The sequence below is a fragment of the Pongo pygmaeus genome, chromosome 20 (assembly GCF_028885625.2).
Source record: "Pongo pygmaeus isolate AG05252 chromosome 20, NHGRI_mPonPyg2-v2.0_pri, whole genome shotgun sequence".
Lineage (NCBI taxonomy): Eukaryota > Metazoa > Chordata > Mammalia > Primates > Hominidae > Pongo > Pongo pygmaeus.
In genome coordinates, this window is record NC_072393.2 from 2,560,149 (window position 1) to 2,583,500 (window position 23,352).

Genomic DNA, 23,352 nt, shown 5'->3' on the forward strand with positions numbered 1-23,352 from the left:
CTCTCTGAATGACTGAACTTGGCCCCCTTGGCTTCTGCCTCTGCGCCCTCCGGCGGGGGTGACCTCGTGACCTCGGGCATCCTCCTCGCCCTCAGCCCGATCCTCCTCCTCTCCTTGGGGTCCCTGTGCTCACGGTGAGGAGTGAGGTGCCTAGTGACAGGGGTTAGGGACATTGCTTCCCGAGCTCTGCCTAAGGCTGACGGTGTACCTGCCTGACCAAGAGACCCAGAGAGTCTCCGCAGGGAGCTCTGAGTGAGGCAACTCCCCACTCTTCCATCTAGTGGAAGGCCTGTTTGCTGGGAACCATCGAGAATCCTTGAGTTCAAGCCCAGGGCTTCTCTCGTGTTCCCGAGGCATCCCCTGAAAGGCTTGGCCTCCGTGGCCCGTGCCATGCGGCCTCCAGAGGGTTTGCTGTCTGGGCCAGGGGCTGGAGGGAGGGCTGAAGCTCCGCAAGCACCCGAGCCTGCATCCCCCGCAGCCCCCGCTTGGAATCCTGACCCTCTTCCCACTCCCTCTGGCTTCTGACAAGTGGCTTAGAGCCCAGCATGACCTCGGTTTCCCCTCCTCGGCCACGTGGTGGCCCCTTGTCCCTCCCGCAGGAATCTCATGAGGCTCAGGTGATACCAGTTCCCTCTTATGGCGCCCAGCGGTGCCAGGCATCATTGCCCCCGCCTTCCCCTCCTGCTGCCTTTCCTCTCCTCCTTCACATGGTGGCGAGACCAGCGTTAAAGGAAACTGAATTCGGCCCCAGTGCTCCCCTCGGGGCCTTTCCGCTTCCCTCAGGGTGACGCCCAGCATCCTCGGTGTGGTCTTCAGCGCCCTGCACCATCTGTGCCTGGACGTGCAGTCTCCTCGTGCCTGGCACCCTCCCCCAGCCAAGGCCTCTCCAGCCGGCCCCTCGCGCCCCTCGCCCTGTGCTCTGCTGAATGCCCGGCTTCTCTCTGATCACAGATTAAGTCCACTTCACCCAGGAGCCCTTCCTCCTCCTCCTGTCCCCATGCCAGCTGCCTGGATTAGTCCCTGCACGGCACTGACACTGTCGTCCCTGCGGTCGCTTGTCTAATCAGTCGCCCGTAAATCCCAAGAGGACAGAGCGGATTTTCTTTCTCTCTTCAGCCCCAGCGTCAGGCCTGGCCCAGAGCCCCCACTACAGGCTTTTTTGTTGTTTTTTTGAGACAGGGTCTTGCTCTGTCACCCAGGCTGCTGTAGTGCAGTGGTGTGAATGGCTCACTGAAGCCTCCATCTCCCAGGCTCAAGCCATCTTTAATTTTTAGTAGAGACGAGGTCTTGCTATATTGCCCAGGCTGATCTAGAACTCCTGAGCTCAAGCTTCCTGCCTGCCTTGGCCTCCAAAAGTGTGGGGATTACAGGCATGAGCCACCGTGCCCAGCCCACCCCCACTCTAAACACACAGAGCCTTCTCCAAATGCGCGGAGCCTCCTCCAGTTACACGGAGCCTCCTCCAAACTTACCGAGGCCTGGGGACATTTCTGTTGGCCCAGAATTGAGGTCAAGTGACCAGACTGCAATTTGAATTCAGGTCTTTCTGCTGCAAAGTATACGCTTTTTTTAAAAAAATTTATTATTATTAGGGGGTTTTTTTGTTTGTTTTTTGTTTTTTTAGAATGAGTCTTGCTCTGTCACCCAGGTTGGAGTGCATGGCGCTGTCATGGCTCACTGCAGCCTCAACCTCCCAGGCTCAAGCGATCCTCCTGCCTCGGCCTTCTAAGTAGCTGAGAGCACAAGTGTGTGCCACCGTGCCTGGCTAATTTGCTTTTTTAAACTGCTCCATTGAGATATGATTTGCATAACATACAGTTCACCCATTTAAACCACACACTTCAGGCTGGGCAGCGGCTCACACCTGTCATCCCAGCACTTTGGGAGGCCGAGGTGGGCGGATGACTTGAGGTCAGGAGTTCGAGACCAGCCTGACCAACATCCAGAAACCCTGTCTCTACTAAAAATACAAAATTAGCCAGGCGTGGTGGCACATGCCTGTAATTTCAACTACTCGGGAGGCTGAGGCAGCAGAATCACTTGAACCCGGGAGGCGGAGGTTGCAGTGAGCCAAGATCACACCATTGCACTCCAGCCTGGGCAACAGCATTGAAACTCTTGCCTCAAACAAACAAACAAAAAAAAACACACACTTCAGGGGTTTTTAATAAATTTGCAGCATTGCTCAGCTGTCACCATTCTTTCATTTTAGAGCATTTTCATAACCCCAGAGAGAAACTTTATACCCTTCAGTGGTCACGCTCCATCTCCCCTGCCCCCAGCCCCAGCACCCACGCGTCCTCTCCTGTCTCTGTGGATGGGCCTATCCTGGATATTTCATAGAAATGGCACCACACGGCCGGGCGCGGTGGCTCACGCCTGTAATCCCCGCACATTGGGAGGCCGAGGCAGATGGATCATGAGGTCAGGGGTTCAAGACCAGCCTGGCCAACATAGTGAAACCCTGTCTCTGCTAAAAATACAAAACTTAGCCGGGCATGGTGGCGTGCGCCTGTAGTCCCAGCTACCCGGGAGGCCGAGGCAGGAGAATCGCTTGAACCCAAGAGATGAAGGTTGCAGTGAGCCGAGACTGCACCACTGCACTCCAGCTTGGGCAACAGAGTGACACTTCGTCTCAAAAAAAACAAATGGCATCACACACTGTGTGACCTTTTGTGTCTGGCTTCTTTCTCTGCATGTGACATCCTCGGGCTGCATCCACACCGCAGCCTGTTCCAGAGCCTTGTTCCTTTTCATGGCTGAGTTGTGTTCCACTGGGCAGAGGCCACATCTTCTCAGTCCATTCACTCGTGGATGGACCTTTTGGCAACTGCGAATCGCGCTGCTGTGAGTGCACGTGTGCATATTCCTGTGTGGATGTGTGTTCGTGTCTCCTGGCTGGATGCCTGGCACTGGAGTCTTGGGGGTCATGGGATGACTCCATTTTAAAGCTTTTTTTTTTTTCTTTTTTTGAAATGGAGCCTCACTCTGTCGCCCAGGTTGGAGTGCAGTGGTGCCATTTCAATTCGCTGCAACCTCCGCCTCCCGGGTTCAAGCTATTCTCCTACCTCAGCCTCCCAAGTAGCTGGAATTACAGGCACGTGCCACCACGCCTGGCTAATTTTTGTATTTTTAGTAAAGATCGGGTGTCACCTTGTTGGCCAGGCTGGTCTCGAACTCCTGACCTCAAGTGATCTGACTGCCTCAGCCTCCCAAAGTGCTGGGATTACAGGCTTGGCCACCACACCTGGCCTAAAGCTTATGCTTTTCTAGCCACTGACACTTCCTCTACTCAACCTAAAGCATAGATGTGCTCAGGAAATTGTAAGTAGTTTATGCATTTAAATGTGACCTTCGCCAGCTGCAGCTCTCTCTGGAATGGAATTCCATCAGCCTCTGTTTCGTCGTACCCAGCTCTGTTGGGGTCCTCCTTAGCTTGGAGGGCTTTGAGTTGAATCCTTGTTTTTCTTTGGTCTGTAAGATCTCCAAGGACACAGGCAACAGCACCTCCTTTCTCCATCCCAGGGCCCAGCCTGGAGGGGATGGTGGCGTGTGCCTGTAGTCCCAGCTACCTGGGAGGCTGAGGCAGGAGAGAGTTCACAGGGGGATTCAGCAGACAGGCCTGGGAGAGGGGTCCGGGCAACACCTGCCAGTTGTACTGGGGCCTATTCTCACACCTGTCTCCCTGGTCCCCCCTGTTTTAGTTCAGAGGAATATCCTTGACTTCCCCCAGCACGTTTCCCCCTCCAAGGACATTCGGACGGCCAGCACGGAGGCCGACAAGAAGCTCTCTGAGTTCGACGTGGAGATGAGCATGAGGGAGGACGTGTACCAGAGGATCGTGTGGCTCCAGGTGAGGGGGCCCTGCGGGGAGTGCAAATAGCCTCCCAAGTAACTGGGAATATAGGCGCACGCCACCACACCCGGCTAATTTTTGTATTTTTAGTAGAGACAGGGTTTCAACGTGTTGGTCAGGCTGGTCTCGAACTCCTGACCTCAAGTGATCCGCCCACCTCGGCCTCCCACAGTGCTGGGATGACAGGTGTGAGCCACTGTTCCCGGCCCATTTTTTGTATTTTTAGTAGGCGCAAGGTTTTGCCATGTTGGTCAGGCTGTTCTCAAACTCCTGACCTTAGGTGATCCGCCCTCCTTGGCCTCCCAAAGTGCTGAGATCACAGGCCTGAGCCGCTGCGCCCAGCCACACATGTGCACTTTCATTTCCTTTCCTGGCCATCCTAGCGTGACCCAAACACCCCATCCCCACATGGTGTGAACTGGCAGGGCCTGGCGGCATGGCTGCATGGGCTCCTGCTCCCCCGGATGCTCCTCCCAGTATGCAGTGGGACCTTTGCTGTTGATGTCACATGATCAGGAGAGACCCAGAGACCCTCCTGCTGCTGTTCTTCCTCTTAGGCGAGGACCCCCGGGAATGCGCTGATGTGTCCCACAGTCTCAGGGACATGCAGCCCTAGTGCTTTGGTAAATATAGATCAGGGTGGCCCATGATAGCCGTGGATTGTTATTTTTTTTTATTTAAATACAGACAGGGTCTCACAACATTGCCCACGCTTGTCTCGGACTCCTGGGCCCAAGCAATCCTCCCACCTCCACCTTCCAGAGTTTCTGTTGAGACAACGAGAGGTTTCCATGCAGGTGCAGGAAGGAATCGAGAGCCCTTGTCAACTTTGCCCAGGTCCCCAGTGGTGACGTTTTGCAAAACTATGGTGTCATCTATGCCCCGATACTGACCTGGGGACCACTGGCAATCTAATTCCCATTCAGCCATCGCCCTGGTGAAGGAGCTCTGGGCTGATGTTAGTGTGGGGCTCTTCCAAACAAAGCGAACGTTTGCACAGGTTTATGTAGAGATAGGTCGTCATTTCTCTGAGATAAATGCCCAGGAGTGCAGTTGCCAAGTCACATGGGGGCCGGATGATCAGGTTTTTAAGAAACTGCTAAACTGTTCTCTGGAGCAGCAGCACTGGCCCACGTCCTACATGCTTTGATGTTTTTATTCCAGGAGAAAGTTCAGAAAGACTCACTGAGGCCCGAGGCTGCGCGGTACCTGGAGCGGCTAATCAAGCTGGGCCGGAGAAACGGGCTTCATCTCCCCAGAGAGACTCAGGAAGTGAGTGCTGGGTGTAGGGGGTGCTGGGCATGGGCAATGGTCGATCCTAGTGAGTGCTGGGCACAGGGAGTGCCCAGTCCCAGGGAGTTCTGGGAGCGAGAAGTGCAGGGCAGGGGGAGTGCTGGGTGCGGGGAGTGCCGGGCTCAGGGAGTGCTCGGCTCAGGGAGTGCTGGGTCCCAGGGAGTGCTGGACTCAGGGAGTGCTTGGGCACAGGGAGTGCTGGGTGCAAGGAGTGCTGGGTGTGAGGAGTGCTCGGTCGTAGGGAGTACTGAGTTCAGGGAGTGCTTGGGCTTGGGGAGTGCTGGGTGGGGGGAGTGCTCGGTCCCAGGGAGTACTGGGCATGGGGAGTATTGGGTGTAGGGAGTGCTCGGTCCCGGGGAGTACCAGGCGTGGGAAGTACTGGGTGTGGGGAGTGCTCAGTCCCGGGGAGTACTTGGCACAGGGAGTACTGGGCACGGGGAGTGCTCAGTTGTGGGGAGTGCTGGGCTCAGGGAGTACTGGGTGTGGGGAGTGTTGGGCGTGGCCAGTGGAGCTCCCGTGGCCCCCTGCCCCTGCCTCCTCGGGAGCATCCTCCCTTCAGGGCCGTCCCCCGGCCTGATGTCCATCTTTCTGCTGCTTGAGGACCTGAACTTTGGCAAGGCAGGTCCACACAGACATGGGGCGCAGAAGCTCGGTAACGAGGGGAGCCCCTCCACCCGCTGCCCAGTGTGCCTGATGTGGGCGTCTCAGGGGTGACGTGAGTTAGTTGGTGCAGAGCTGGGAGCACATTGCTGAAGTCAAGCGTGGTGTGTTAGCAGAAGACCGGGGTTCAGTGGCACCAACAGAGCAGTGGCGACTGCCACTGGAAAGATGTGTGTCACGGTTCCCAGGAACTGCCAGCTTGCCACACAGGAAGCACGGCTGGGTCAGGAGGCGTGCTCTGGGCAGGGCCTTCGCTGGGGTCCCTTGTGAAGGCATGGGTGTAGCGGGGAGTGGGCTCAGGGTTGGCTGGCTGGACCATCTCAGCCGGCCCTGGCATGGGGGCTGCCCCTCATCGGGTGCCTGGCCCTAGGGTAATGGGGGCCAGTGGGTGGTGCCCCAGAGTGTAGGGGCTCGAGACTGGTTGATTTGCACGTGAAAGATGTTTGCAAGTGAGCTGTTGACTGTCTCTAGGAGGGGCCATTTCTCTAGGGCCAGCAAGGCCCCCAAATGTCAAAGCATCGGAATACAAGCCCCTGACTCACCATGGTTTGACCGTGATGTGTGTTCAGTAGAAACCGTGCTTGGAATGCTGATCTTTCCCAGGCCAGCCACCTGGGCACCTGCTGTTCTGTGACGCTGGGCGCCGGCCACAGCCCCCAGCCAGCCTGCGATGGCGCAGGCGAACTGAAAACCGAAGTTACATGAGATACCCAACACCTCATATCCGATAGCCTTTGCCTTCGGCGGTCTCACCAGAATGTGGGCTGCCGTGAGTTCCTGAGCACGCTTAAGACAGGCCAGGTTAAGCTGTGATGTTCGGTCCTATTAAATGCATTAAATGCATTTGTGATTTATGATATTCGCAACTCACGATGGGTTTATTGGGACATACCCCTGTCCTAAGTCAAGGAGCATCTGTACAGGAAAGAAAGCACACAGTTCAATCAGGTTCCAGGCTGCAGCCAGAGCCCCGTGGCTGTCCCTGTTCTGGTTCCATAAAGCCACCACTGTCCTGGTTAGGGGGCATCTCCACCTTATGGCTGAGGCAACCAAGACTCAGAGAGGCCAGGTGAGTTTGTCAGTGAAACCAGCACTGACGAAAGCAGAGTCAGGGTCCGTCTCAGGACTTGGGGGACTGGGAGTTCTCAGCTCAGCCGCAGCAGACAAGAGCCAGTTATTTTTATTTTTATTTATGTATGTATTTATTTATTTAGAGAGGGAGTCACACTCTGTCACCCAGGCTGGAGTGCAACGGTGTGATCTCAGCTCGCTGCAACCTCTGCCTCCTGGGTTCAAGCGATTCTCCTGCCTCAGCCTCCCGAGTAGCTGGGATTATGGGCACCTGCCAACACAGCCGGCTAATTTTTTTTAATTTTTGATAGAGACGGGTTTTTACTATGTTGGCCAGGCTGGTCTCAAACTCCTAACCTCAAGTGATTCACCCACCTCGGCCTCCCAAACTGCTGGGATAACAGGTGTGAGCCACCGTACCACAGTTATGTTTAAACCCCCTCGGCTTGTCGCATGCCCAGCATGTGTGGACATGTGCATGGTAGAAGCTACAGACTCTCCCACAAGGACCAGCGAGCAAGGAGGGAGTGGAGGCAGCCCCGCCCGGAGGGCAGCAGCGCAGAAAAGGTGCCAGGTCCGGATGCTGGCGAGTGGAGTTCCAGCGTGTCCCCGCAGCCCTTAGGGCCAGCGCTGTTTGCTCATTGAGTCTCCAGAGCCTTCCCTGGAATGGCTGGGTTTGTTATGTGAGATGGCAAGAGGGGGAGACGTTGGGAATTGCCTAGCATGGGGCCTAGTCCCAGGAGAGGCCCAGCAAGCCCTCAGCTGGTTCTGAACCGGAGCCTGCCTGACCAGCTACAGGCTCCCTGCAAAGTCCTGGGCCCATTTCCCCGCCGCCCTCTGTCCTGCAGATGAGCATTTCTGCTCTGGCCCCATGGAGCTGGGCTGCAGACCCGTCCGGCGGAGCTTCCAGCAGGAGGATCTGAGTCACAGTCCAGCCCTGCTGCCAGCCCGTCATGTGTCATGTGGCCTCAAGCCAGGTCCCCATCACATAGTGGTCACCTCCCAGCCTTCAAGGCCACCAGAGGGACCATTCAAGACTCATTTCCATTGTTGGTATCCCATATCGCCAGGGTCGAGTTTTAGCTGTTTCTAAATCCAGCTTCACCAGATAAGGGGTAAAACGTTCAAAAGCTGCCAGACACGGTGACTCATGCCTGTAATCCCAGCACTTTGGGAGGCTGAGGTGGGAGGATCGCTTGAGCCCAGGAGTTCGAAACCAGCCCGAGCAACATGGTGAAACCCTGTCTGTACCAAACATACAAAAATTAGCTGGGTGTAGTGGTGTGTACCTGTAGTCCTAGCTACTCAGGAGGCTGAGGCAGGAGGATCAATTGAGTTGGGAGGTTGAGGCTGCAGTGAGTCAAGATCATGCCACTGCACTCCAGCCTGGGCAACAGAGCAAGTCCCTGTCTCAGAAAAATGTTGAAAAGCTTAGGCTGTAGGCTCTGAAGGTGATTCCTTAATGGATAGGAGGGTCTGGAGCACTCTTGGCCAGGGCCACACCTGACAGACCGGAATACATCCCTGAGGTTGCCCGAGGTCACCCAGCTTTGGAGGCCGCAGCTGGTGTTGAAATCTGCACTGCGCAGCCTCGTGGCCTCCGTGTCTGTCTGTCCTCCGCCTCCTGGCTCACTCTTTCGTCCTTGGTTTCCCCTTCTTTCGGCCCGGTTCTTGGGGAAATCCCTCAGCCCTCGGTGAGAGCGTTCCCAGGCCTTGCATCGTCCCGCGGTGCCCGCCCCAGTCTCTCCCTCCTCTCACGCCTCGCCTTTCTCTCCAGAACATCAAAAGCATCAAGAAGAAGCTGAGCCTGCTGTGCATCGACTTCAACAAGAACCTGAATGAGGACACGACCTTCCTGCCCTTCATGCTCGAGGAGCTAGGTAGGGGCCGGGCAGTGGGGCATGAGTGGCCGTCGGTCCTGGGACTCACTGCAGGCCTGTCAGGCCCTCGGGGGCCGCCGCTTCCTCCTGTGGGCTTCTGTGCTGAAGGGCGGCAGGAGGCTGAAGTACGTGGACCTGACTGCCCTGGGCCGAGGACTTTCCTCACCGGGAGCACTCCAGGGCCGTTTACAGCCAAAAGCTCTGAGCCCTCCTTGGGGAGGGCCGTGGTCTGTCCCACCAAGATTCCACCCTGATAGAAAATGTCCCTGGCGGTGGCGGAAGCCCAGACCGGACGGGGTGGCCAAGGGCGCCAGTCTCAGCCGTGGCCCTGAGGGAACCACAGTTTTCCCTGGAGACCCCACTTCCTGCCTGCCTTTATTTATTTAATTTAATTAATTTATTTATTTATTTTGAGATGGAGTCTTGCTCTGTTGCCCAGGCTGGAGTGTAGTGGTGCGATCTCCACTCACTGCAACCTCCGTCCCCCGGGTTCAAGTGATTCTCCTGTCTCAGCCTCCTGAGTAGCTGGGACTACAGACGTATGCCATCACACCTGGCAAATTTTTTTATTTTTAGTAGAGACAGTTTCGCCGTGTTGGCCAGGGTGGTCTCAAACTCCTGGGCTCAGGATCTGCCCGCCTCAACCTCCCAAAGTTCTGGGATTACAGGCGTGAGCCACCGTGCCCAGCCAGGCTGGAATATTCTGATGGGTGCTGTAGAATATAACCTCCAGTTCTAGACTCTGAATGTAGTCGCCTCTGAGGTGGTGGGTGAGGACAAGGCCCTCGTGGCCCGAGGCCCCCGCAGGCATACGTTCCCTGAGGGAACACTCGCAGGTTGGGCGCTGCCAAGCTTGGCTGCCAGCCCCTTGCTCAGCCCTCCCGTGTCTCGGGCAGCACATCCTACCCTCAGCTTCTGGCACTCAGGAGAGATGACGGGCTACAATCTGCCATAAAGCAAGTTTCCCAGCCCCGGGGACCCAGCCTGCCCCTTAGTGGGTGCACTGATCACCCGCGCTGTCCCCGCAGCCACACCTTCCCCACAGCCACCCACACCTTCCCGCAGCCGCACCGTCCCCGCAGCCACCTGCACCATCCCCGCAGCCACCTGCACCGTCCCCGCAGCCACCCATACCGTGCCTGCGGCCACCCGCGCCATCCCCGTGGGGCTGCTCCTCCGGCCTGCTCGTGTTAGCAAGCAGAAGGGCCCGGTGCCTGATGTGCTAGAAGCCAATGCCATGGCACCAAGGATTTGAGGAAACAAAAGCTTCTCATTGCAAGTGACTCCCAAGGAGACAGGGCGTCCAGCTCAAATCTGCCTCCTGTGCCAGCTTTCAGGCAGTACTTTCATGAGAGAAGGTGCAGAGGTGGATTCTGGGATTAGCAGGTGTTTGGTGGAAGGAAAGGGGAGGTCTGGAAGGTCCTCAGGCACACACAGTTATCTGTCCGTGCCAGCTCGTGGGTCCTGGGTGTGAATCCTGGGGAAGTCTGTATGAAGCGTGGTGGAAGTTCAGTTGGCGTCAGCGAGCTGGTTCTGCACAGACTCTGCTGGCTCATGTGGGTTCCAGCCGGTTTCAGCCAGTTCCAGCCAGTTTTGTTCTTGTCAGCATTTCAGCTGCCTGTTTCTTTTCACGTTTGCCATCCTGCAAACTCGAGTGTTTGTGGATTTTGGTGTCTAACTCTTTGGGGCGCCGTTCCATTTGTCGGGCCTGAGGGGCCTCCCGTGCGGGTGGCTTGAGTTCCATGTGGCCAGGTGACACCATCACGTGGGTGGCCAGCGCGTTGAGTGACAGTCTCCAGGGCTCTCCGCTGCCCCGGGACCTGTTTCCCTTTGTGGTCAGTCATTTCTCAGGAGGCGCCTTGCGATGGTCTTAGTTCCTTTTCTTCTGCTCACAACAGAAAATCTAAAGCCGTGTAGTTCATACGAAAAGGAATTAACTTGTCACAGCTCTGGAGGCTGAGAAGTCCCAGGTCGAGGGGCCATATCTGGCCAGGGCCTTCTTCCTGGTGGGGACTCTGTAGCCCTGAGGCGGCCAGGGTGTCACATGGCAAGGGGAGGGGGCTGAGCAAGCCGGTTCCACCCAGGTCTCTCCTCCTCACAAAGCCTCAGGCCTCTGCCGCATTAACCCATCAGTCCCTTCATCCCTGAATCCATGAATGGATTCATCCATTCCTGAAGGCGGAGCCCACATCACCCAGTTGCCTCTTGAAGGCCCCAGTACCTAATCCTGCCGTCTCCTAATCCTGCCGTCTCCTAATCCTGCCATCTCCAACACCGCCATCTCCTGATATCCACATCTCCCGATACCCACATCTCCCAATACCGCTACCTCTCAACACCGCCACCTCCAACACCGCCATCTCCCGATACCCACATCTCCCAATACCGCTACCTCTCAACACCGCCACCTCCAACACTGCCATCTCCAACACCGCCACCTCCAACACCGCCATCTCCTGATACCCACATCTCCCGATACCCACATCTCCCAATACCGCTACCTCTCAACACCGCCACCTCCCAACACTGCCATCTCCCGATACCCACATCTCCCAATACCGCTACCGCTCAACACCGCCACCTCCAACACCGCCATCTCCCGATACCCACATCTCCCAATACCGCTACCTCTCAACACCGCCACCTCCAACACCGCCTTCTCCAACACCACCACCTCCAACACCGCCATCTCCTGATACCCACATCTCCCGATACCCACATCTCCCAATACCGCTACCTCTCAATATGGCCACCTCCCAATACCACCATCTCCAACACCGCCACCTCCAACACCGCCTCCCGACACCCCCCCCTCCCGACACCAACACCTCCCGACACCCCCACCTCCCGACACCAACAACTCCTGACACCCACACATCCCTACACCCCCACCTCCCAACACCAACACCTCCTGACACCCCCACCTCCTGACACCAACACCTCCCGACACCCCCACCTCCCGACAGCAACACCTCCCGACACCCCCACCTCCCGACACCAACACCTCCCGACACCCACACATCCCTACACCCCCACCTCCCAACACCAACACCTCCTGACACCCCCACCTCCCGACACCCACACCTTCCGACACCCCCACCTCCCTACACCGCCACCTCCCTACACCAACACCTCCCAACACCCCCATCTCCCGATACCCCCATCTCCCGATACCACCATCTCTGGCATTAAGTTCCTGGTGCATTTTGGAGGGGACGCACTCAACCAGAGCAGAGACCTGTGAGTGTCCGTCGCTCGCACATTGTCATGCACTAGTTGCCGTGTCCATAGATGACTTCTGCCGCCCTCCCCCTCTGGGCATCAATCGTCCTGCCGTGACTCCGAACCTTCCCTCCTCACCTGTCTTCTTACTGATTTGTTTCTGTCCATGTGCATGAGGCTTCTGTCTTATTCCTGGGTTATCATTCATTATCATTTATCCCAGTGCTCAAATCGTCCCATATGGACCCTTGGGAGTCCCTCCGAACAGTCCCCGTGTCCTTGTAATGCACCTGCTGTCCTCTGAACCTGCTCTTACTGTGGGGCACATGGTACTGCAGGCTCGGCCTCTGAGCCTGCTCTTACTGTTGGACATGTGGTGTCGCAGGCTTGTCCCATGCTTTCCCTGCCCCAGCCCTCAGATGCTCCATTTCTTGGAGGAGCCCTGGTGCCTTTGAGTGGAGGGTGACTTAGGCACCGGATGTGTTCACCGCTGCTGGGGAGCAGCATTCCTGGACACTGTTAACAGTTAGGAAGCAGATGCGCATCTCTGCACCACACATGGACACACACACTCTTCTGTTCCGCGTCTGTATATCAAATCCACAAGTGCAGCAGGGCATGCCGGCACACACCTGAGGTCCCAGCCACTCGGGAGGCTGAGGCAGGGGGATCGCTTGAGTCTGGGAGTTCAGGGCCACAGTGAACGTGAACTATGCATTCGTGAACTATCCATTGCAGCCTGGGCAACAGAGCAAGACCCTGTTTCTAAAAAAATAAAAACTTTCATGAGTTCACTTTGCAGCTTCTCTTCCAGTCCAGCGCTGCTGGGCCCCCCAGCCGTCTCCCTTGCTGTCCTTTAACTCCCGTCTCTGACCGCCAGCCGTCACTCCTGGGTGACACACTGTCGAGATGGAGAGCTGCTGTTTGAAGGCCCGTGGTCCTTAGAAAGGACGATGTGCAGGTCCCGGGAGGCCTCCCCCTCATGCTGCAGTCACTCAGCAGACAATTACCAGGCCCGCGCTGGTGCTGGGGCACAAACGGGAAGGCAGGGGCTCTGCCGGCCACAGGACTCTCAGCTCCCTCGTCACCACCCACACCCACGGGCTGGCCTCCCAAAATGTCCCCCATCTGCCTCTGGCCGCCCATCCGGATCATTCTTTCCACCCCTGCCTCCCTGGGGTCGGCGTGAGCTCCAGATCATTCTTTCCACCCCTACTGCCCTGGGGTCAGCGTGAGCTCCCGATCATTCTTTCCACCCCTGCCTCCCTGGGGTCAGCGTGAGCTCCCGATCATTCTTTCCACTCTGACTCTCCTGGGGTCAGCGTGAGCTCCCGATCATTCATTTTCACCCTGACCGCCCTGGGGTTGAGGTGAACCAGTCTTTTCGTTGAAGCTGCAAGCCTGAGGCACGGTGGCCCCGGCGTCTCCCGAGCCGTAAGGTAGGAACCCCGGAGGGTTTCAGTCCGGGATGCTGCCGCCCCCACTTCTCTTGAGGCTGCCGGGCAGCGGGGTGAGCTGTGTCCTGCCAGGGGTTTTGTGGGTGGAGAAGGGACAGCAGGGCTCCAGTGAGAAGCTCTGGGAGAAGGAATTGGGTCTCTCCGGAGGGACACACTTGAAAGTGGCCGAGCCGTGGGGCTGCGTGCTGAGATCTCAGCTCTGAGCGGGAGGCTCTGCCTGGGGGTCGTCCTTCAGGAAAAGCAAAGCAGGACCTTCCTCTCCACGCAGGGCCTCCCTCTCCTCCCAGGGCCCAGCGTGCTTGGCTCTCCTGCTGTTTTTGTCTTTGATGGGAGGCACTGCCTCTAACGCTGGTTTCCTTATGCAGTGGCCGGGCCACCCTTCCCGCCACCCTCCTCCCTTCACACATGGGGGTGGTGACAGCGCCCTGGAAGCCCACACTGTCCGGGGGTTGGGCTGGATTTAGCTTTAACCTCTCTGGGGCAGGAGATCCTGCTCTGAGGGTGCTGGGGGGTTTCCTGGTGGGGTTAGAGGCGGGACGTGAGAAGCGTGGCAGGTGGTGGCCAGGCTGTGGGGGAGCCAGGGTGTTTCTTGATGGGGTTAGACGGGAGACGTGAGAATTGCAGTGGGTGGTGGCCAGGCTGTGGCTGCTCGCTGAGGGCCCCCTTGTAGCTTTCCAGGCAGAGGGGAAGCCCACCCCTTCCCTCACATGCTGTGTGCAGGCAGTGGGCACATCAGTCCTGTCAAAGCCACCCTGGTTCTGTCCCCATAGGAGGGCTCCCCGAGGACTTTCTGAACTCCCTGGAGAAGACGGAGGACGGCAAGTTGAAGGTCACCCTCAAGTACCCCCATTACTTTCCCCTCCTGAAGAAATGCCACGTGCCTGAGACCAGGAGGAAAGTGGAGGAGGCCTTCAACTGCCGGTGCAAGGAGGTGAGAAGGCGCGGCCGGGGGGCCCCAGAACAGTGGGTCTGGAGCTTGTGGGGCCCGTCTGCTGCATGCGTGTGAGGCACCTCCAGGCTTTGCACTTGGATGGCCTCCCAATCTCCCCGGCCAGGCCCAGTGGCCAGCAGAGGCCTCCCTGTGGGGCTCTGCCGTGCCCTGGAGGTGTCTGTGCTGGGCTCCACCCAGACCCTGGGGCCACAGCTCAGGGCCCAGTTCATCCTTCCCAAGCTGAGCCTCCTGCTGCTGTTCTGAGCATCTGGCCACGCGCACGTCTCGTCCCTCTCTTATCTGGAGCCGCCTCTCAGGTGTGTCAGCCCAGATCATGCCTTTTGTCTTAAATGATGGTGCCCGGACCTGAGCCTGGGTCCACAGGTGGGTTGTGACTGGGCCTTCTCGCTGTGACTGGCGTCAGATGGCCGTTCCCACAGGGACGCGTGTAACTGTCCACGGCGCCATGGTGTGGTCGGTCAGGTGGTCTCTGCACGTCTCCCATTCGCCATCTGGAACAGGCAGGGGCTCTAGGAGTGGGCCTCTTGGTCCCCTGACGACACCATGTTGGTGCTTGTGCAGCTGGCAAAAGGGGGATACACGCCGATCACTGCAAAGGGATGGGCGGGCACTGATCACTGCAAAGGGATGGGTGGGCACTGATCACTGCAGGGGGACGGGCAGGCACCAATGGGGGGACGGGCAGGTGCCCATCACTGCAGGGGGACAGGCGGGCGCCCAGGCACCCATCACTGCAGGGCAGGGGACGGGTGGGCACCCATCACTGCGGGGGGTGGGGGACGGGTGGGTACCAATGGGGGGACAGGTGGATGGGCACCGATCACTGCGGGGGGGCTCCTCGCTGTTCAGGGACCAGGAACTCAGTCTGCTCAGATGGGGCGTGGCCTGTCCTCTACATGTTGGCTGTGAATCCACGTTGCTGTTAAGCCTAAGTAGGTGGACCTGTGGACTGGGCACACCTCGACTTCCCCAGCGCACCTTGGAAGGTCAACTGGGCAATCCCGTCCCGGTCCCCAGGCTTAAGTCCTAGTGGCAGAGTGAGGGCCAGGCCAAGAGGGAGCACACGGGCAGGCTGAGTTCCAGGTCCTGGGGGATGTGCCGCCTCAGAGACCTTGCTGCTGGCGGTCGGCCTGGCCCCTATTTGGCTGGCTGCTCTGCACGCACCTGCCTGGTTACAGTTGGGTTTCCTGTGGACCCAGCTGGTAGGCACATCTGTCCTGAACAGGCCTCTGTTTCTCCTTGTAAACCCCTCACGTGGGTTTCATGCGTCCTCCCCCCGCACCCCCAGCGGCTTGGTCGGCAGTGCCAGTCCTCAGAAGTGAGGCTGTGTGCATGTCATGTGCCGGTGGCAAGGAGCAGAGCCCCTGAGACTGGGAACCAAGGCCTGGACATGGGGGTGTCCCCACATGCATCAGTGATGCCCTCGGAGGCTCCTCGGACAGCCCCTCGTCCCCACACCACGTTCCGTGTGAGGCCTTAGAGTCATTTGCACCCCTTCTGGTTCCAAAAAGGACTCAGGATTATGATAACACTGGTGGCATGACCAGAGGAGTTGTGTAGTAACACAGGCAGAGAGGGGCAGGGACCGGAGGTCAGATGGAGCTGGATATGAGCCTTTGGCCCCGGGACAGGGCGTGCTGGCCCTGGAGGTGGAGGGAGTGGCGCCCCTGGGTGACAGTGTGGTGGTGTCGGTTGCAGGAGAACTGCGCTATCCTCAAGGAGCTGGTGACGCTGCGGGCCCAGAAGTCCCGCCTGCTGGGGTTCCACACGCACGCCGACTATGTCCTGGAGATGAACATGGCCAAGACCAGCCAGACCGTGGCCACCTTCCTAGGTAGCCCTTCCTTCCTCCTCCACCGGGGTCCCTGTGGGGAAGGTTCTCAGGGTCACCCCAGGGGACAGTCGGTGCTACCCTTAGAGCTGTGTCCTTTCCCTCCATGAAGAGGGACTTCTGACGCCTGCCCTGGCTCCCTCACTCCCCCGGAGGGACCCTCACAGAACAGGGAAGCGCCTGGGCCCTGGAGTCAGTCCCATGCCTGCACCCAGCCCCGCCGCCCCCTCATCCTGAGAGCGAGGATGCTCGGCCCCTCGAGGGGTTGCTAGGAACTGCGGGTCCTCCCTTCCGAATGGGGAGCCTGACAAAGTCGCAGCCGCGGGCGGGCGAGCCCAGAGCCATGGAGAAGCCCGCAAGGCGAGAGGCCCACCTTTCTGCCCTCCCCGCAGATGAGCTGGCACAGAAGCTGAAGCCCCTGGGGGAGCAGGAGCGTGCGGTGATTCTGGAGCTGAAGCGTGCGGAGTGCGAGCGCCGGGGCCTGACCTTCGATGGCTGCATCCATGCCTGGGACATGCGCTACTACATGAACCAGGTGGAGGAGACGCGCTACCGCGTGGACCAGAACCTGCTCAAGGAGTACTTCCCCGTGCAGGTGGTCACACACGGGCTGCTGGGCATCTACCAGGAGCTCCTGGGGCTGGCCTTCCACCACGAGGAGGGCGTCAGTGCCTGGCATGAAGACGTGCGGCTCTACACCGCGAGGGACGCGGCCTCGGGGGAGGTGGTCGGCAAGTTCTACCTGGACCTGTACCCGCGGTGGGTGAGGGCAGCGGGGGCGGGGGGCGCACCCCGGCCCTGGGTCTCCTCGGAGCCCGGCGTTCCCGTCTGAGATGGGAAGGAAGTCGTTGCTTGCTCCATGGGGCCTCGGGGATGAACCCCGAGACGTAGCACCCGTGGGCACACCACAGGGGCTGAAAATGCGGCTGTCGCCGTTTCCACTCTCACTCAGCCACCCGGACAGGGCGCAGCTCTGCCCAGGCCAGAGTCCTTTAGGGGAGGGATGGCAGCCGGGGCCTGACCGTGGTTTTCATGCTGCCCCGTGCCAAGCCGCCTCTGCTGAGAGGGAGGTTTAGAACCTCAGAGGTGCCCGGCGGTCTGGGTTATCAGTCAGGTGGGCTGAGGGATGCGGAGTCAGGGACCCTTGTGGTGTCTCTAGTCCCTGCAGGGCCTGACGCTGCCTCCCTCCCCAGGGAAGGAAAGTACGGGCACGCAGCCTGCTTTGGCCTGCAGCCCGGCTGTCTGCGGCAGGACGGGAGCCGCCAGATCGCCATCGCGGCCATGGTGGCCAACTTCACCAAGCCCACGGCCGACGCACCCTCGCTGCTGCAGCATGACGAGGTGGAGACCTACTTCCACGAGTTTGGCCACGTGATGCACCAGCTCTGCTCCCAGGTGGGTGCGGGCCCGGGCAGGGGCAGGGGCAGGGGCAGGGGCTGCCTGTGGTCAGCGAGGCCCAAGCTTGGGGCTTCGGCTTCCGGCTCTCTCTGCACCCGCCTGGTGGCTCCTTCATCCAATGCCACCCAAAGATGGTGACTCCCTCTCATGCCCGTGTCCTGGGGCTGCCCCAGCAAAACATCACAGACCAGGGCTTACACAAGGCGCGTGTATTTCCTCATGGTCCTAGAGGCTGGAGTCAGAGGTCACGGTGTCAGCAGAGTTGACTCCCTCGAGGTCCCTCCTTGGCCTGTAGACGCCGCCGCCTCCCTGCATCCTCATGTGTTCGTCCTTCTGTGTGGGTCCTCATCTCCTCTTCTCACAGGGACCCCAGTCATGCCGGATCAGGGCCCACCCAACAACCTCACTTGACCTTAGTGACGTCCTTAGACATCCTGTCTCTAAGTAGTCACGTTCTGGCCAGGTGTGGTGGCCCACGTCTGTAATCCCAGCACTTTGGGAGGCCGAGGCGGGTAGATCACCTGAGGTCAGGAGCTCAAGACCAGCCTGGCCAACATGGTGCCATCTTGTTGCGAGCGTCTTTCCTGGCACACGGTCAGCCATCGCTCCTCAGAAAGGCTCTGTCCTGTGAAGTCGCTGAGCACCCTGAGAAGTGCATGCAGAGCCGTCCCTCTGAGGGGACCCAGGGCTTGGTTCCCAGGAGCCTCTGGTCACGTGTTCGCCAACTGATCATTCCAGAACCTTACTGTGTGTGTTTTGGGTTCAAGACACCTTACTGCTGTGCAGCGCTGACGGGTTCACGTTGAACACATGGCTGGTGGCTCTGTCACCCACGCCTGAGCACAGCTTGCACACACAGGGTGTCCCCGTGAGGCACATCATGGCCTCCTGGTGCTGAAGGAGACGAGACAGTGCTCTGCACGACGCTTGGGGCCTTTTAAATGCAAAATCACCAAGAGCACAAAGATGCAAACACCGTGCCCCCACTGGACTGAGAAAAGAACGCTTGCTCATAAAATGAGCTGAAGCGAGAAGACAGAGTGCGGCCCGTCTGAGGACCGTCTGAGGGGCGCCGCAGCGCTGGCCTCTGGGGTTTCTGTGGATCTTAGTAGGCGAGTTCGAAAACATGGAGTCCAGGAATGAGGATCGACCGTGTGTCCACCTTTCCTGGCTTCCCTGCCACACTGTTTGCACAGCACTCGTAGCCAGCACACGCGTGTGCACATCCACACAGGTGCTTGCACAGGTGCCCACGCACGTGCCTGCAAGCCTGCTTTGCATGCTGCTTTCTGCGTGTCCCCGGCGCCTGGCACGGTGAGTCCCTTGGTGCATTCCGTCGGGACGAGGAGCGTGGCTGCGTGGTCCTTGGAACGGAAAAGCCTCGGTGTTGCAGAGAGGACGTTGAGGATCACCCAGGAGTTCCCTCGCCATTGGCTGCCAGCCATGGCTCCAGCGGGACTCAGTCAAGGGCTGTGCTTTTAGGGAAGTTTCCACACACACACAAGCAGGGAGATGCAGCATGCCTCACAACGTCCCCGCCCGGACCTGGCCGTCCCCAGGTCCCAACCCCTCTGGGGTGCAGAGCTTTCAGGGAGCAGCAGCTCTGTGGATAGGGGAGAAGCGTGGGTAGCTTCCAGGGACGGGGTCATGTGGCCGGCATCTTCAGGTGTGTCCTGCTGGCACTGGCAGCCAGCAGCAGCCCAGGGGCCTCCGGGTCCCAGTTGTTTTCCAGCTTTGGGATGGGAGGGCCAGGCCCAGCGCATCACCTGTGTACTTGCCCTGTTTGCACTGTGGCAGCTGACACGGGCCAGGCCAGCGGGAACGGGTTAGGCAGGGCCTGGGCATTCTGAGGCTCTGCCCCATCCCTGCAGGCGGAGTTCGCCATGTTCAGCGGGACCCATGTGGAGCGGGACTTTGTGGAGGCGCCGTCACAGATGCTGGAGAACTGGGTGTGGGAGAAGGAGCCGCTGCTGCGGATGTCGCAGCACTACCGCACAGGCAGCGCGGTGCCCCAGGAGCTCCTGGAGAAGCTCATTGAGTCCCGGCAGGCCAACACAGGTGCACCCACCCCGTCTGGGGAAGGGCGCTAACCTCAGGGGTGGCAGCGCACAGCTGGGGCCTGGCATGTGCCCCGGGTGGGGGTCAGAGCTCTGGGCTGAGTGGGCTGGGGCAGCTGCAGAGGCCAACTCCCTCCTTCCCTCCCGCCCAGGCCTCTTCAACCTGCGCCAGATCGTCCTCGCCAAGGTGGACCAGGCCCTGCACACGCAGACGGACGCAGACCCCGCCGAGGAGTATGCGCGGCTCTGCCAGGAGATCCTCGGGGTCCCAGCCACGCCAGGTAGCCACCCTTGAGCCGGGCACACCCTGGAATTTGGGGCCTCGGCTGCTTCCCTGGGAAGGTGAAGGGTGTTGGTCCCCATGCTTCACTTAGCAAGTGCAGGAGTCCCTGCTGGGGAGCCACAGAGCGTGTCCCAGGCTCCTCGGGGGACAGCCCCAGCTGAGATGCAGCTGCAGGCCCAGGATCGGGGACAGGTGTGTGGCCCCAGCCCCCAGGAGGAGTGCGTTCCCTGGAGCCTCTGCTTTGAATGAAGCTGGCGTTTTCCTGATTCAAATGTATGACACATGCTTTGTAAAAAGCCTGGAGAAGTACAGGAAGTCCTAGGAATTTCCGATCCTGACGATGAGAAGTGGGCCCTGTTTCCATGCACACCTGTTGTCCTGTGTGCATGTGTGTTCACACATGCTTGCGAGGATCCAGAATTTGGAGATACAGCATGATTTTAACATGGGTGGTGTTTTGCTGGCTTAACACTCCATAGACTTTAAAAAGTTTCCAAAAGCGTTTTCAGCAGCATGGCCTGTGCTGTTGCGCGGGAGTGCCTTGCTTTATTGACGCAGTCTCATAATGGGGACATTGCTCTGTGGCAGGGACAGCCCCATTAAATGAGCTCCTGTCCTTCCAAGAGAGGGGGTGGAGACTGTGGCCCTCGCTTTGTGGCTGGCTCTGGTTCTAGAAGTATCCAGCTGGCCTCAGCCCTCACTGTGATCCTCCAGCTTCTCCCTATTCCGGGCAGGGGTCTCAGGAGTCTGGCTGGATGTCTTCTCCTAGAGGAGGAGCATGGGGTGGGGGCTACAGCGTGAACCCTGCCATGTGTCTGTCCCAGGAACCAACATGCCTGCAACCTTCGGCCACCTGGCAGGTGGCTACGACGCCCAGTACTACGGGTACCTGTGGAGCGAGGTGTATTCCATGGACATGTTCCACACGCGCTTCAAGCAGGAGGGCATCCTGAACAGCAAGGTACGTCGGGACTGGGGACAGGGAGGGCGTCCTGAACAGCAAGGTACACGGGGACCGGGGACAGGGAGGGCATCCTGAACGGCAGGGTGAGGGGGAGGCTGGGACGGGGAGGGCATCCTGAACAGCAGGGTGGGGCCGAGAAAAGCACACCTTTGGCCTGGGCCTGGGTGTGCCGGGTGAGCCATCCCGGCCGAGGCACCTGCTGGTCTTGGTGCGGTGCTGCCCACAGCTCCTCCCTGGGCCCTGCAGGAAGCTCCACACTGGCCCCTCAGGCCTCGGGCTGTGAGTGCTGGGAGCTCCGTGTCTTGCCATACGAGTCCCTCCGGGATCTGCGTGATCGGCCTCAGAGCCACGGGCTGAGACAGACTCTCCTCTGGGGAAGGCTTGGTGTTTGCCGTTCATTTGCTCCTGCAACCTCCAGTTTCCTCACTATGAAGTGCGGCCGTTACGCCGTGTGAGCCTGTGCTTCCCACTGACTTGGTGTGACCCAGGCTCGGGACAGCCGCCAGAGTCCCTCACAAGGAACAGGTGGCTACCAGCTTTGAGGGCCGGCCCTGCCCTGTCTGAGTGCAACATTGCACTGCGCAGCCTGCAGGTACCTCGGAGCCACCAAGCCCAGGCGCTCAGCCACTCCCTTTATAGAGGTGCAGAGGCCAGGACCTGGGGGAGCAATGGTCCAACAAGCCCCCTGTCTTCACAGCCCAGCAGGGACCTCCCCACTCCTGAGGCAGCCTCCAGCAGCTCCCCCTGCTACTGAGGTGAGGGGGTCCCACCTCTGAGGACCGGCCGGGAGCTGTAGAGGTGGAGTCCCCCGGGCTGGGAGCTGGGACTGTGGCTCCCTGGCTCTGCAGCCTGCAGTCCGCACAGGCTCCTGCGGGGCTCTGGGGCGTTGGGGTCTCCTTGGTGGCTGGCACCGGCGCCTCGTAGTCTCGTCTCTGCCTCACCTGCCTGTAGTCCTGCAGTCACAGGACTAGGCTCAAACCCAGGCCTTTAGGGCGGCCCAGAGCGCGAGCGGCTCCCACATTGTCCAGCCGGAGGCTCAGCCACTTCTGTTCATGGGCTCAGCCTGGGATTTCAGTGGGGGCTGATGGCGGGAGCCACCTCGGGAGTTTGGGAAGTTCGGGGCTCTGCTGGCCCCTCAGTGCACACCCGCGCTCTGAGATTCTGATGAAAGGCACCTGCGCTCCCCCACCCGTGCTGATGCAGGCGGCCCCCAGGCCTCCCTGGGAGCCTGGAAGGGGTTGCTCCGAGTCCCCCCTGGGCGAGGGTGTGCAGACTCCTGGGGTCCTCTGCCTTCCTCCCTGGGTCCCCACCCGGCCACAGTGCCCTGTCTCCTCGGCAGGTCGGCATGGATTACAGAAGCTGCATTCTGAGACCTGGCGGTTCCGAGGATGCCAGCGTCATGCTGAAGCGCTTCCTGGGCCGTGACCCCAAGCAGGATGCCTTCCTCCTGAGCAAGGGGCTGCAGGTCGGGGGCTGTGAGCCTGAGCCACAGGTCTGCTGAGGCCCGGCACTGCGACTGCCCAATCTGGCCTGCGCTCCCGCCGCCCTGGTGCCTTAGCCCCCGGCCCAGGATGGGGCAGGCTCTGGCACAGTGCCTGGGACTGGCAGGGTGGCTGAGCGGCTGTCTTGCCTCTTGTCATTGTCTGTCCCCACCCGGTGGTGGCCCACCCGGCTAGAGACGGTGTCCTCAAGGCATCTGGAGGGCTTTCATGGCTGCCGGGGCCTGGTCTTTGTTGCACTAACACGTCTCCTCCCTGGGAAACGTCCCTTGTCAGGAGATGGCTCTTCTTTGAAATGAGGTCATTAAAAGGAAACAGAAAAAGAGAGAGGCTCCCTGGCCTGGTCACTGGCTCCTGTGCTTTTTTGTCCAAGGACGGTGGGATGTCAGGTCAGCCCTTGGGCTGTTGCCACACCAGGCCCTGGATTGGGGCTCAGGTCCTTGTGGGGGCAGGGGGGTTGGGGGGGAGTGAAGGGCTGGGAACCAGTTCTGCCAGCCAGGCCGGCCTGGGGGGTCTGAGAGACTTCTGCTTCCTGCGAGCTTCTCACCTGTCGTCATTCTGGAACATTCCCTCCCCTCCCTGCTCAGCTCTGGCCATCAAGGACCAGGCTCCGCTGGTCAGAGAGTCCGGAAAGTCAGGGCACGCCCTGTGCTCACAGGCAGCCAGGGCGGGGCTGGGGGTCAGCAGCTGCTCACCCTCTCACCCACAGGGGAAGGCCGGGCTCACTCCAGCTTCCGAGGCAGAGTCTCTGGGGGTTCCTGTTGGACACAAGTGAACCAGGGCAGCTGCTGGAAGCTCGGCCATGGCCCTCATCCTCGTGGCCTTGGGGACTGCCTGTGCCTGCCCTCCCTGGCGGCCCCATTCCCCTGGCTGTGGGCAACATGGCAAAGTCTTGATCGGGGGTGCAGGGTCGGGGGGTCGCTTCCTGG

General features: G+C 59.5%; 1 protein-coding gene across 8 annotated transcripts in view; it reads left to right on the forward strand.

Annotated features, from left to right (window-relative positions):
• The window catches only part of THOP1 (thimet oligopeptidase 1), a 28,317-nt gene extending 5,571 nt beyond the window's left edge, over nt 1-22,746 (forward strand). For 3 of the 8 annotated variants that reach the window (XM_054464382.2, XM_063658307.1, XM_054464381.2), the window contains 11 exons: nt 3,705-3,853; nt 5,021-5,128; nt 8,658-8,760; nt 14,210-14,370; nt 16,090-16,225; nt 16,615-16,981; nt 17,416-17,617; nt 19,492-19,678; nt 19,830-19,958; nt 20,785-20,921; nt 22,264-22,746. In XM_054464382.2, the coding sequence (XP_054320357.2) occupies nt 3,705-3,853; nt 5,021-5,128; nt 8,658-8,760; nt 14,210-14,370; nt 16,090-16,225; nt 16,615-16,981; nt 17,416-17,617; nt 19,492-19,678; nt 19,830-19,958; nt 20,785-20,921; nt 22,264-22,425 (1,841 nt within the window). In that variant the 3' untranslated portion in view covers nt 22,426-22,746. Of the gene's footprint in view, nt 1-3,704; nt 3,854-5,020; nt 5,129-8,657; nt 8,761-14,209; nt 14,371-16,089; nt 16,226-16,614; nt 16,982-17,381; nt 17,618-19,491; nt 19,679-19,829; nt 19,959-20,784; nt 20,922-21,170; nt 21,512-22,263 lie in introns of those variants that run through there. The other 5 variants (XM_063658309.1, XM_063658305.1, XM_063658306.1 and 2 more) reach the window with 3 other exon arrangements.
• Nucleotides 22,747-23,352: the final 606 nt, after the last annotated feature.